This window comes from Silene latifolia, chromosome 4, assembly GCF_048544455.1.
Source record: "Silene latifolia isolate original U9 population chromosome 4, ASM4854445v1, whole genome shotgun sequence".
Lineage (NCBI taxonomy): Eukaryota > Viridiplantae > Streptophyta > Magnoliopsida > Caryophyllales > Caryophyllaceae > Silene > Silene latifolia.
In genome coordinates this window covers 12,254,927-12,266,854 of record NC_133529.1, presented here as the reverse complement: position 1 = coordinate 12,266,854, position 11,928 = coordinate 12,254,927, and the positions used below count along the sequence as shown (strand labels likewise).

The window sequence follows — 11,928 nt, the reverse complement described above, 5'->3', positions numbered from 1 at the left end:
CTAATTATAACAATAATATATGCTAAAAGAGGATGCCAATTATAACTAATGATAACTAATGATGTATTGCACAAATTACGTTTGATTTGCTCCTTGAATAGAGGATGCTAATCTTGAGTTTTGACTTGGTTGAATAATATCTTTGACAAATTATAGCTCAAGAATTTACTCATAAAGCATTACAAAAATACGTCGAAAAGGCGCTCAAGTTCGAGGTTATGGAGCGGCTAATCCCGGTCCTCTTAGACGCCGCTAAGACGAACAAAGTCATTGATCTACAAGATATTTTCCAACGGTTTGCATTCGATAACGTATGCACCGTCGCATTCGGGTATGACCCGGGTTATTTAACCCTTCCATTACCCGAACCGGAATTTACCAAGGCGTTTGATGAATGCATATCGATATGTCACGCCCGGTTTCACTCGGTTTTGCCGGTTTTTTGGAAAATTTGCAAATTCCTCAATATCGGGTCCGAAAAAAAATTAAAAGACTTGGTTCATACGCTACGTGACTTCACACGGTCCATGCTCGAATCTACCAAGATTAAGCGATCAAAACAAGCAATCGACGACAATTTATTGACGAAACTTATTGAATGCGATCAATTCGATGATGAATTAATCATCGATATTGTAATCGCATTCATTCTTGCTGGTCGAGACACGTCATCCTCCGCATTAACTTGGTTTTTTTGGACCTTACACAAAAACAAACAAGTCGAACCGGAAATCCTAACAGAAATCGACGCCTACAACGAAAAAATCAAACAAAAAACCGCGATATCAAATTCAAACTCGTACATACTAGAAGCATTAAAATCGATGACGTACTTACACGCGGCGTTAAGCGAGACGATGAGATTATACCCGCCCGTGCCAGCGGACCTAAAATACGCCGCTGAAAATGACGTGTTACCTGATGGAACTAAAGTTAAGAAGGGCTCAATTGTCGGATACTTTGCACAATCGATGGGGTGGTCGGAGAAGCTGTGGGGGAAAGACTGGTCGGAGTACCGCCCTGAGCGGTGGCTGGCGGTGGAGCTTACGGCGGATAAGAAGCGGCGGTTTGTGCCTCGTGATGCGTACTCATACCCCGTGTTTATGGCGGGGCCTAGGATTTGTTTAGGTAAGGAGATGGCGTATTTGCAGATGAAGAGTGTCGTTGCTGCGGTGTTGAGCCGGTTTACGATTGTTCCCGAGGTGGCGGATGGGTTTGAACCGGTTTATTTTATTGAGACCGTTGCTATTATGCATGGTGGATTCCCTGTTAGGGTTCATGAGAAGGTTGATCATGGGAAGTAAACTAGGGCTTTTCGGAAATATTTTCTAGGTAAATTGGTTACGTCATTTCATTTTCTATCTCTAAAAAGAATGAGTTTATATTTATAATTGGATAATACTTTTTTTTTTTTTCTGGTTAATGTTGTTTATTCATTATGGTAATTTTTAAAATTATGAAATGACGATGTGAAGTGTAACTTATATCTAAACGGGTTTGATGACAATTTTATAATTATATATGGATCAAAGTATATTACTTTTAGTATAAGAACTATACTCCGTATTTGGAGGACATTGCATAGTAGCAATTTTTACTTGTATTAATTATACGTACGTATTAGTTTTGAGAGGAAAAGATCATTTCATTAATAAAAAGTCATACGACATCTACAATATATGTCAAAATCGACAGGATACAAATCGATTAAAACCAAATAAACTACAATCTCAACCAAATGAAGATCTCTAAACTTGATGGGCTCATGTACCGCTTCTGAACATCCTCTAACATCTCGCCTCATACGGCTTTTCACAAGAGGGTTTTCGAATCTTCTAAAGCTTGGACGAGAATCGAGTTCATCTGACCAAAAAGATTGTGACCAACAATTTGACAATATTTGTAATGCCACATAACGCATCATTATAACACTGATCTTCCGCATCCTTTGAACCATTAGGGATTGGTAAACTCTCATACAGAGAGAACAAACCCACCAAAAGATGGGGACAAACCTCTCACAACAGGAGAGAACAACTACTCGGAAAATAAAACAAACAAACCACAAAGTAAAATGCATAAACGAAAGAAAATAAAACGTCAATAACATGAAATAAAAAGATGCAACACCCACCGCCTTCATCCTAACCAGCACCATCGTCAAAACCAACACTACCCAACCAAAATCACTCCTCAAACGATAAAGACCAGTCAAGCCCATAAGACCACTCAGATCCAAGGACCACGACCAACCCACGAGACCCAACAGGACGACCCTCGGAACCACCGGACCAAGCAAAAGTCAAGCACATAAAACGAAGGAGGCAGTCCGATGTTGGCTCACCAGGGACGGCAATCCGACGAGGGAAGACTTCATTTAAAAACGGTGAGCATAGATGAGGGATAGATCACCGGAGATAGGTCAAGGGGAGGCCTTATCTCCGGCGAAAAGAGAAAATAATCTACGTTCTTCGCATCAATCGCATTATTAACAAAACCCGACAAATCATCTCCCCGTAAATCGGCTACTCGATCGAGTAGCTGACATACTCGATGGAGTGCCCCCTACTCGATCGAGTATCACGGTTACTCGATCGAGTACCCAACAGGTAAGAAACTGTTTTAAAACGCAACACACCCTTACTCGACAGAGTAAGGCCCACTCGATAGAGTACCCAGAGGCTCATAAAACCGTAGTATTACAGTCTTCCCTCCTTAAAAAGAATTTCGTCCCCGAAGTTCAACCCATACATAAAAACGAACATACTAACTCGACCAAGACACAACAACATAGCTAAGAACTCAATCGAAAACCCAACCTATAAAACATGAACTCTTAACACCCACTCCACCAACTATGTTTACTTCCACAACATGACTCACGATATCGTATCTACCACATATATATATATCTCTCACGACACCAACTCCATACATAACCAACTACCGTCCACAAACGCTGCTAGCTCCGTAACATATCATCCACTAGAAAATCCAATATCAAGATACTCATAAACATCAAACGGAATGTTACAATTACGTCAAACTAAAGATTTCCTATCAAGCAACTTTGAGATGAAGGATATGGGAGAGGCGTCCTATGTGATCGGGGTGGAAATATCTCGAGACAGATCACAAAGGACATTAGGATTGTCTCAGAAAGCCTATATCATGAAGGTCTTAGAAAGATTTAACATGGTAAAATGTAATCCCAATGATGTTCCTATTCAGAAAGGGGATAAGTTCAGCTTGAGTATGTGTCCTAAGACTGAACTAGAACGAAATGCCATGAAAAACTTTCCTTATGCATCTCTGGTTGGAAGCTTAATGTATGCACAAGTCTGTACAAGACCTGGCATAAGTTTTGCAGTGGGTATGTTGGGTCGATATCAGTCCAATCCTGGAATGGGTCATTGGAGCGCGGCTAAGAAAGTTTTAAGGTACTTAAAGGGAACAATGAACAAAATGCTCACTTATAGACATACTGATCAGCTTGAGGTTATTGGATATGCTGACTCAGATTTTGGAGGGTGGGTGGACTCAAGGAAAAGCACTTTTGGTTATGTGTTTGCTTTGGCTGGGGGAGCAATCTCCTGGAAGAGTGCTAAACAAACAATTATCGCCTCATCCACTATGGAAGCTGAATTTGTAGCGTGCTTTGAGGCTACTATTCAAGCTTTATGGTTGCGGAACTTTCTTTCAGGGCTTAGCGTTATGAATTCCGTTGCAAGGCCGCTGAAAATTTACTGTGATAATGCCGCAATTGCCTCTTCTTTTTCGAAAAATGATAGGTACTCTAAAGGAATAAAGCACATGGAAATGAAGTACCTATCAGTTAAGGAGGAAGTTCGGAAAAACACTGTGTCAATTGAGCACATCATGACAATGCTAACATAGCAGATCCTTTGACTAAGGGATTACCTCCAAAGACATTTCTGAAGCATGCTACTGATATGGGTCTGGAGGATAATCATTAAGGCTTTTCATTTATGTTGGATCCTGCTAGTATTTTGTAATGATGACACTTATGTTTTGATTAATCAAATTATGTTTTCTTATGATGATGATTTCCGAACAATTTCTGTATCGTATTATTGTTATTGTATACATTGTTGTTGCACGATTAACGAATCCGTTCTTTTCCTCAAGGACATTATCGGGGATTATGTTTGCTCCTTGTACAGACTGATTATTCTAAACGATCGGTCCGTAGTACATGGAAGGACCACTTCTCTTGTATAGTAGTGTTTCCGCCATGACTCAACCAGTTGTTCGGAATGACCAGGGTAATTAAGACAAACCCATTATGTGTTCATTTAGCCGTTTACGCGTCTTATGGTTCTACTTATGCGTGACATTATGTTTCGGTCAGTAATATCGTCCAAGTGGGAGAATGTAAGAATTTTTAATTCTCTATTATGTGGACCTAATTACTGATGTCAGTCACTTTAATTAGAAACGATTAGAAATAATGTTTCGGGTTTTTTTTATTGGGAGTAATAGAATAAGTGGATTACGGTTAATGTTTACAGGCCATTAACATATTAGGCCCACTTATCTATTTAAGCCCCTCCTGCCACCTATATAAATAGATCACACCTGTTTGTGGTTTTTACCTAATTCATATTAATTGAGTGAAAACACACAGAAAGAGAATTAGAGACTAAGGAAGGCAGGAGAAGGCAAAACATTAGGATTCATCTTCTTATTGTTCTTAAGAAACCTCCTCATCAGATCTAATGACTACTCTATGTATGTATCTATCAGTAATTATCGCTGCAATCAAGATCCTATAATTATTGTTTACAATTTTACCCAAGTTTCATTATTTTCATTTTGTTGAGTCTTCAAGTTATCCACCATAAATGGTGTCATTATGGTACCTTATTAAAGGCGATATTTCTATTTTAGTAGTTGCTTTTTTTATACGAGTATTTGTTCCAACATCTTCCATATATTTTTAATAAATGTATTACGGAGTATAAATCAAATAATAAGTGGTACGGTGTTCCAATTATATCCATAACTCCAAAAAGAACTACCCGTAGTTTTCATGTGAGCACCTTAATACTTCAAGCACGTATACTACTAGTATACTACCATGCATGAAAATTGATTGGAACTTTATTTTTGGCTAATTAAATCCATGAATGACATTAATTAGGTCATTAAACTTCTATTTTAAAGGTAGAAGATGAGGATGGGAGTCATGGGACCGTACTCAAAAGAATGCACATGAGTCTTGATTACACATTTCGTTAAAACACCGTCGTTACGTTAGATTTTTTTTTGGTCTCATTTCGTGCCATGTATCATGTATTAGATTACATCGTTTTCATCTTTTGACACAATCTCAAAAATAAAATAAACATAGATACGGCATTTATTATTTTGGAAGCGCCAAAAACAAAGTGATTTTTTTTTACAATGATGAACTGCATGTAATATATAAAAAAGAAAGAAAGTGTTACAAACTAATAAACAATCCATACTATCCTGTAGCTAAGTTTACACTCCAAAAACGATGAGTTTGCAGAAGTCTACGTAGCTCTGAAACAGTACGTGTGATAGAGATGAATGGGGACTGGTTTTGAAGAAGCCAAAACTTTAGATAGTTTGTGAGAAGTTACATGAAATGTAGCAACGTATTGGTAACTTTGGACTAGTTGAGAGATGAATGTCAAAAAAATTGTTTTATTATTTTTTAAAAATAAAATATAAATAGATGTAGTAGTTTGAAAAGTAGCAATGTATAATATTTTTTTATTACTTTTTAAGAGTTTTTTTAGGGGGTTTTTTTTTGGTCATTTTCAAGTTAGTACCTTCATTTTATACTATTATAGTACATTAGTACTATTATAGGCAAGAAAAATGGTGGTTAATTCGTGAAACATTATCGGTGCATTTATGTAGGTGCAAAGGTAGATGGACGTGTTATATGTTGCATGCAATATTTTAACAATTGGTCTCCCTTGTGACGGGTTACCATTTGTGGCGGATATTTTGTGAGATAAAATGGTAACAAAATGGGTTAGTGGAGAAAGAGGACCACATGAATAGTGTTGCAGAGAGAGAAAAAGTGGGTACTTTGCGAGGTAAAATGGTATCCGTCACTCAAGAGTGACGGATAGTGTTGGTCACAAATGAGAATTTGTGATATTTTAAACATTTCTTATTAACATTTTCTGTAGATGAAAGAAAGAATTAGCATTTCACCATAAAAATCGGTGACCTAGTCCCTCATAATAAATGTATGTAAACGGTGGTGATGACACTATATATCGATCGATCGATTGGTCACAAACTAATGTTGTATACTTGTGTTTACGTAGTCCACGTCACACTTTATTTTGGTCGTAAGTTAGCGTATAATATATTTTATCTAAGTCACCGGCGGGTTTATATATAAGATCGTCTTATTGACAAATATTTCGTATTTGAGGACCATGATAAATTTGGTTTTATTAAGTACTACACACGTACTGAGGTTGTTATAGATTTCCGATATTAGTATAGTTAGGCTCAATTTATATAGTTATATACTGCATATGGAATACTCATATGTTTTAGCAAATATCTCGTAAAGGGTGGTCCTATTGTTTCGGCTGAATTGAACTGAACTTAACTTAAGTAAGGCTTTGTTCTTTTCGTCTGAAATGAACTAAGGTGAATTGAACTGAACTTAACTTAACTTAATGAAGCTAAACTGAACTGAACTTAATGGAGAGTTAATCTGTGAAGAGATGGACTGAACTGAACTGAACTAAACAGAGCTGAGATGAGTTGGAATTAAGTCCAAAAGAACTTGGCTAGCTTAAAATTAAGGGTTCACTTGTACGTGAAGATAGAGATAAAATGAAGTGAACTGTATGAAACTAAACTGAACTAAATAAAACTGAATAAAACTGACCGAAAAATGAATTGAAACTAAATTCAAAAGAGCGGGGCATAAAACATAAGGTGAGGAATTGATAAACATAAAACATAAGGTGAGGAATTGTTAGTTTAAGATTAGTGAATTCAATTAGATATAAGCAACTTGGAAAATTGAAAGTAAAAATAAAAATTAAACAAAAATAAGGAAAGAATCAGTCGTAGGCACTTGAAGACTTTGAAAAGTGGAGTACCCGTTCTAAATAACGTCAATTTGATGTTGTTACTAGTTGGCATTAATTAATTATTGGCTCTGTTTCGATCAATTGTTATTCTTTAGTTTTGGGACAAAAACTAAAAAAAAAAAAAAAAAGGGGTAATTATTAAATAACAAATAGATCAAATTAAGTGGGAATAATCAAATTACTAGTCAAATATATTCTTAAAATAGAAAAGACAAAAACTAAACTGAAATACCTCAAAATAAAATAAGACAACCAATAACAATGACAAAAGCTTGAAGGAGTAAAATAGTGTGCCTTCTATGAGTTGTACCCCAAGTCATTGAATGCCTACATTCCTGCTACATACTCCCTATTTGTGACTTGTGTACCTTTGTAATAATAGTCGAATGAACGACATTAAAGACGCAGACTGCAACTCTGCAACTTGTACTTGGAGGATCTATAGTACTATACCATTGCAGATTGGATTAGAACCACAATCTTATACAATTCCTTAAGGGACATCTGTTTTAGGGTTTGTTCTTTTTAGCTTAAATGAGCTAAATTGAACGGAATGAAGTTGAGCTGAGCTAAACTGAGCTGAGCTAAAATAGGCTGAAATTAAGCCAGAAAGAACAAGGCTTACTCCCAAAACCGACCCAAGTATGTACTCTGTAATACCATACCCTATAATAATAGCAAGGCAAACTTTTGCTAATTTCTAGACAGTTTATCTTATCAAATGATATCTATCTAACCCATTTTAATAATAAAATGGATATATATGTGTCATTTTAAACTAGTTGTGTTAGTTTATGTAGAATTGGTGTGAGGTCTTAGCATGTTAAAAAGATTACTAAAATTAGTATGTTGGTTATTAATGAGAGATTATTTACGATAAATCATTATTAATAATACTTATGAAACAACATAATGCACCAAAAAATGTTGAAGAGCTGTCTTACACAAGAGTTTTCATAAGTGTCTTTCCTTTCACTATAACACGGTTTTTATGCTATTTTTGTCTGTCACCCCATTTCATATAATAATAGTGTAGGCTTTACAAGAGACTGTTACCTGAATAAACATATAACTAGTCCAACAAAGTATAGATAAATTATCGTAAATACTACTCCCTCTGTTCCGGTTATTTATTGTTCATTTTCATTTTGAGGTTTCTCAGTTATTTGTTGTCCTTTTTATTTTAGGAATGAATTTGATGAGTAATTTGATCATTCACACTCAATTTATTCTACTTGTTATTTAGTAATTGACCTCTTCCTCTTTTTTTGGTCTTTATGCCAAAACCAAAGAATAACAAATGACCGGAATGTGATTTATGTCAAGAATTATGAAAAAATAAACCAAAATGATATGGAGTACGTAACTTGTAGCAATTTTTTTTGGTGAATAAACGTGTAACTTATGTTAGGAAACAGGTTAAACCATTGTAGGGTACTTGTACACGCATTAGAAGCTAGTTCACAGAACTGAGTCAACGATAACATGAGTTAATTTGAAATACCTTTGATACTAGAGTGCCACCTTATCGTATTTACCGACCTCATTTTTAGACATGAGGTTATTCACAACTTCTAGTTTAAGACCGATTAATATAGGCCAATAGATAGATGAGATTAGGGAACGACAAACTCTTGTCTCTCATATGAGAAGTTTTTGACCCGGTTTCAAGGCCGCTAAATAAATTTAAGAAGCCCAGTTTCAAAAAGATCGTTTAAAGTCCCATATAATAGAAAAACTTATTTTTCGCAACAGATGATACTCAAATATCAACAGTAATTAGCATATTAGACTCCAAAAATTTTGAGGTCTCAATTTTGAGAACCTTTTGAACTTGCTATCAGACGATGATGTTTGTTTTACAATTAAGACGAACATAACCGTCATAAACTGTCTCATTTGATTATTTAGGTTTTTTATTTATTTGTAAAAAATATTTTAAGTAAACGTAAAGAATTAGTTGTGATAAAGTACGCAATAACATGCTTATGTCCCTATTTAAGTAGGACGTCATTAAAGGAATAGTAACAGACAAGCCTAATTAACCATGCAGGCCCATATAAAAAAGAAAAGTATACATACATACACGACTAATTAATATAGTCTAATACTAATAATCTTTATAAAAATCGCATTGATGTAAATCATGATAATTAGGTGTTTCGCTATCTAGTTATGGTTGCTAATCACATGGTTGAATTGTCAACTTACTCAAATATCTTTCACGGGTGTATATATACTAGTGTGCTAACCTAACATTTAGCATGCAAATCACATAAATAAAACCATACACAATGTATGATCTACAAAATATTATTCCTTCATTTTCCCTTATCATTATTCTTACATTTTTCCTAATAATTTTCGTCACAAAAATCTCAAAACCAAGTATTAATAATAAATGTAAGACTAAATCACATACGTTGCCAAAACCATACCCGATAATCGGTCATTTATACGCGTTTTCAGGATTATCGGGGCAAGAAATTTTCGAGTGGTTGTCACGAATAATATCCAATTCCCCCACCTCGACCGTGGTTATTAACCAATTATTCGGTCGTCAGAGTATTTTTACGGGTAACCCAAAAAATGTAGAGCATATTTTTAAAACCCGATTTCCTATTTACGTAAAAGGTTGGCAATATGAAAATGTATTTGGTGAGCTGTTTGGAGATAGTCTTTTTACTAAAGATGGTGAAACATGGAAATTTCAAAGACAAATTATAGCTCAAGAATTTACTCATAAAGCGCTACAAAAATACGTCGAAAAGGCGCTCAAGTTCGAGGTTATGGAGAGACTAATCCCGGTACTCTTAGACGCCGCTAAGACGAACAAAGTCATTGATCTACAAGATATTTTCCAACGGTTTGCATTCGATAATGTATGCACCGTGGCGTTCGGGTATGATCCGGGTTATTTAACCCTTCCATTACCCGAACCGGAATTTACCAAGGCGTTTGATGAATGCATATCGATATGTCACGCCCGGTTTCACTCGGTTTTGCCGGTTTTTTGGAAAATTTGCAAATTCCTCAATATCGGGTCAGAAAAAAGATTAAAAGACTTGGTTCATACGCTACGTGACTTCACACGGTCCATGCTCGAGTCCACGAAGATTAAGAGATCGAAACAAGCAATCGACGACAATTTATTGACGAAACTTATTGAATGCGATCAATTCGACGATGAATTAATCATCGATATTGTAATCGCATTCATTCTTGCTGGTCGAGACACGTCATCCTCCGCATTGACTTGGTTTTTTTGGACCTTACACAAAAACAAACAAGTCGAACCGGAAATCCTAATAGAAATCGACGCCTACAACGAAAAAATCAAACAAAAAACCGCAATATCAAATTCAAACTCGTACATACTTGAAGCATTAAAATCGATGACGTACTTACACGCGGCGTTAAGCGAGACGATGAGATTATACCCGCCCGTGCCAGCGGACCTAAAATACGCCGCGGAAAATGACGTGTTACCTGATGGAACTAAGGTTAAGAAGGGTTCAATTGTCGGATATTTTGCACAATCGATGGGGTGGTCGGAGAAGTTGTGGGGGAAAGACTGGTCGGAGTACCGCCCTGAGCGGTGGCTTACGGTGGAGGTTACGGCTGATAAGAAGCGGCGGTTTGTGCCTCGTGATGCGTATTCTTACCCGGTGTTTATGGCGGGGCCTAGGATTTGTTTAGGTAAGGAGATGGCGTATTTGCAAATGAAGAGTGTCGTCGCTGCGGTGTTGAGCCGGTTTACGATTGTTCCTGAGGTGGCGGATGGGTTTGAACCGGTTTATTTTATTGAGACTGTTGCAATTATGCATGGTGGGTTTCCTGTTAGGGTTCATGAGAAGGTTGATCATGGGAAGTAAACTAGGGCTTTTCGGAAAGGAAATATTTTCTAGGTAAATCGGTTACGTTATCTCATTTTCTATCTCTAAAAAGAATGAGTTTAAATTTATAAGTGGATAATACGGAGTTTTTAATTTTCATGGTTTAAGTTATTCGACTTTTTTTATTTATTATCGTAATTTTTAAAATTATGGAAAGACGATAATGTAAAGTGTAACTTATATATCTAAACGGGTTTGTGACAATTTTATAGTTATGGATCTTTTACTATATAAAAGAACTACTCCGTATATTTGGAGGACATTGCATTGTACTCCGTAATTAATTACTCGTATTAATTATACGTATTAGTTCAATTAATAGTTACTAATTGCTAGTCTATGGGCATAATAACTAATCTAGTAGGTTAGGAGTACTTATTACTCCGTATTAAATACTTCTACACCTATTAATCTAGTCTAGTATGTTGAAGCTAAGGAAAAGTGGTAAGTTTGCCCCTTTTTTGTTGACGAGGAGACACATGGCTGCTATGTTTGGTAAACCTCGTATATTAGGTAAGTCTGTGAAACTATGATTTAACTTTTTAAATGCTTATTTATATTCAAAAATAAAATCGTGAACGTATTTGACTTAATCTAAACCTGAATCAAACGAAAATTATATAAACTTTTTAACACATAACTTCAGATCACACAATCGTGTCAATCTGACCTAGTAAGTAATAATACAACATTCATGTCAAAATGTAACCTTAAATGTACGAGTATGTGTTTTTTTTATTACTTTTTGACGTTGATAAAGAGTATTCTTACCGATAGCTACTAGAAAAATATCCATCGAAATTAAATACTCCCTCTATTTTTCTATATATGACTTTCTCACATTTCGAGACACACACTTCTCTCTTCAATATCTCTCAAATTATATGCTTAAATATAGTGATATGTATACTCAT

At 35.8% G+C, this 11,928-nt stretch overlaps 2 protein-coding genes across 2 annotated transcripts; both read left to right on the top strand.

The window, feature by feature from the left end:
• The first annotated feature begins 824 nt into the window (after positions 1-824).
• On the top strand, positions 825-1,304 carry LOC141651067 (cytochrome P450 94A2-like). The gene has a single exon (XM_074458793.1). The coding sequence runs from the start codon at positions 825-827 to the stop codon at positions 1,302-1,304; it is 480 nt and encodes a 159-aa protein (XP_074314894.1).
• Positions 1,305-10,513: 9,209 nt separating this feature from the next.
• LOC141651066 (cytochrome P450 94A2-like) lies at positions 10,514-10,993 on the top strand. The gene has a single exon (XM_074458792.1). It carries the CDS (start codon positions 10,514-10,516, stop codon positions 10,991-10,993), a length of 480 nt encoding a protein of 159 aa, XP_074314893.1.
• The last annotated feature ends 935 nt before the right edge of the window (positions 10,994-11,928 follow it).

Coding starts and splice junctions, on each gene's coding strand:
- LOC141651067 (XM_074458793.1), top strand. CDS start 825: ATGACGTACTTACACGCGGCGTTAAGCGAGACGATGAGATTATACCCG.
- LOC141651066 (XM_074458792.1), top strand. CDS start 10,514: ATGACGTACTTACACGCGGCGTTAAGCGAGACGATGAGATTATACCCG.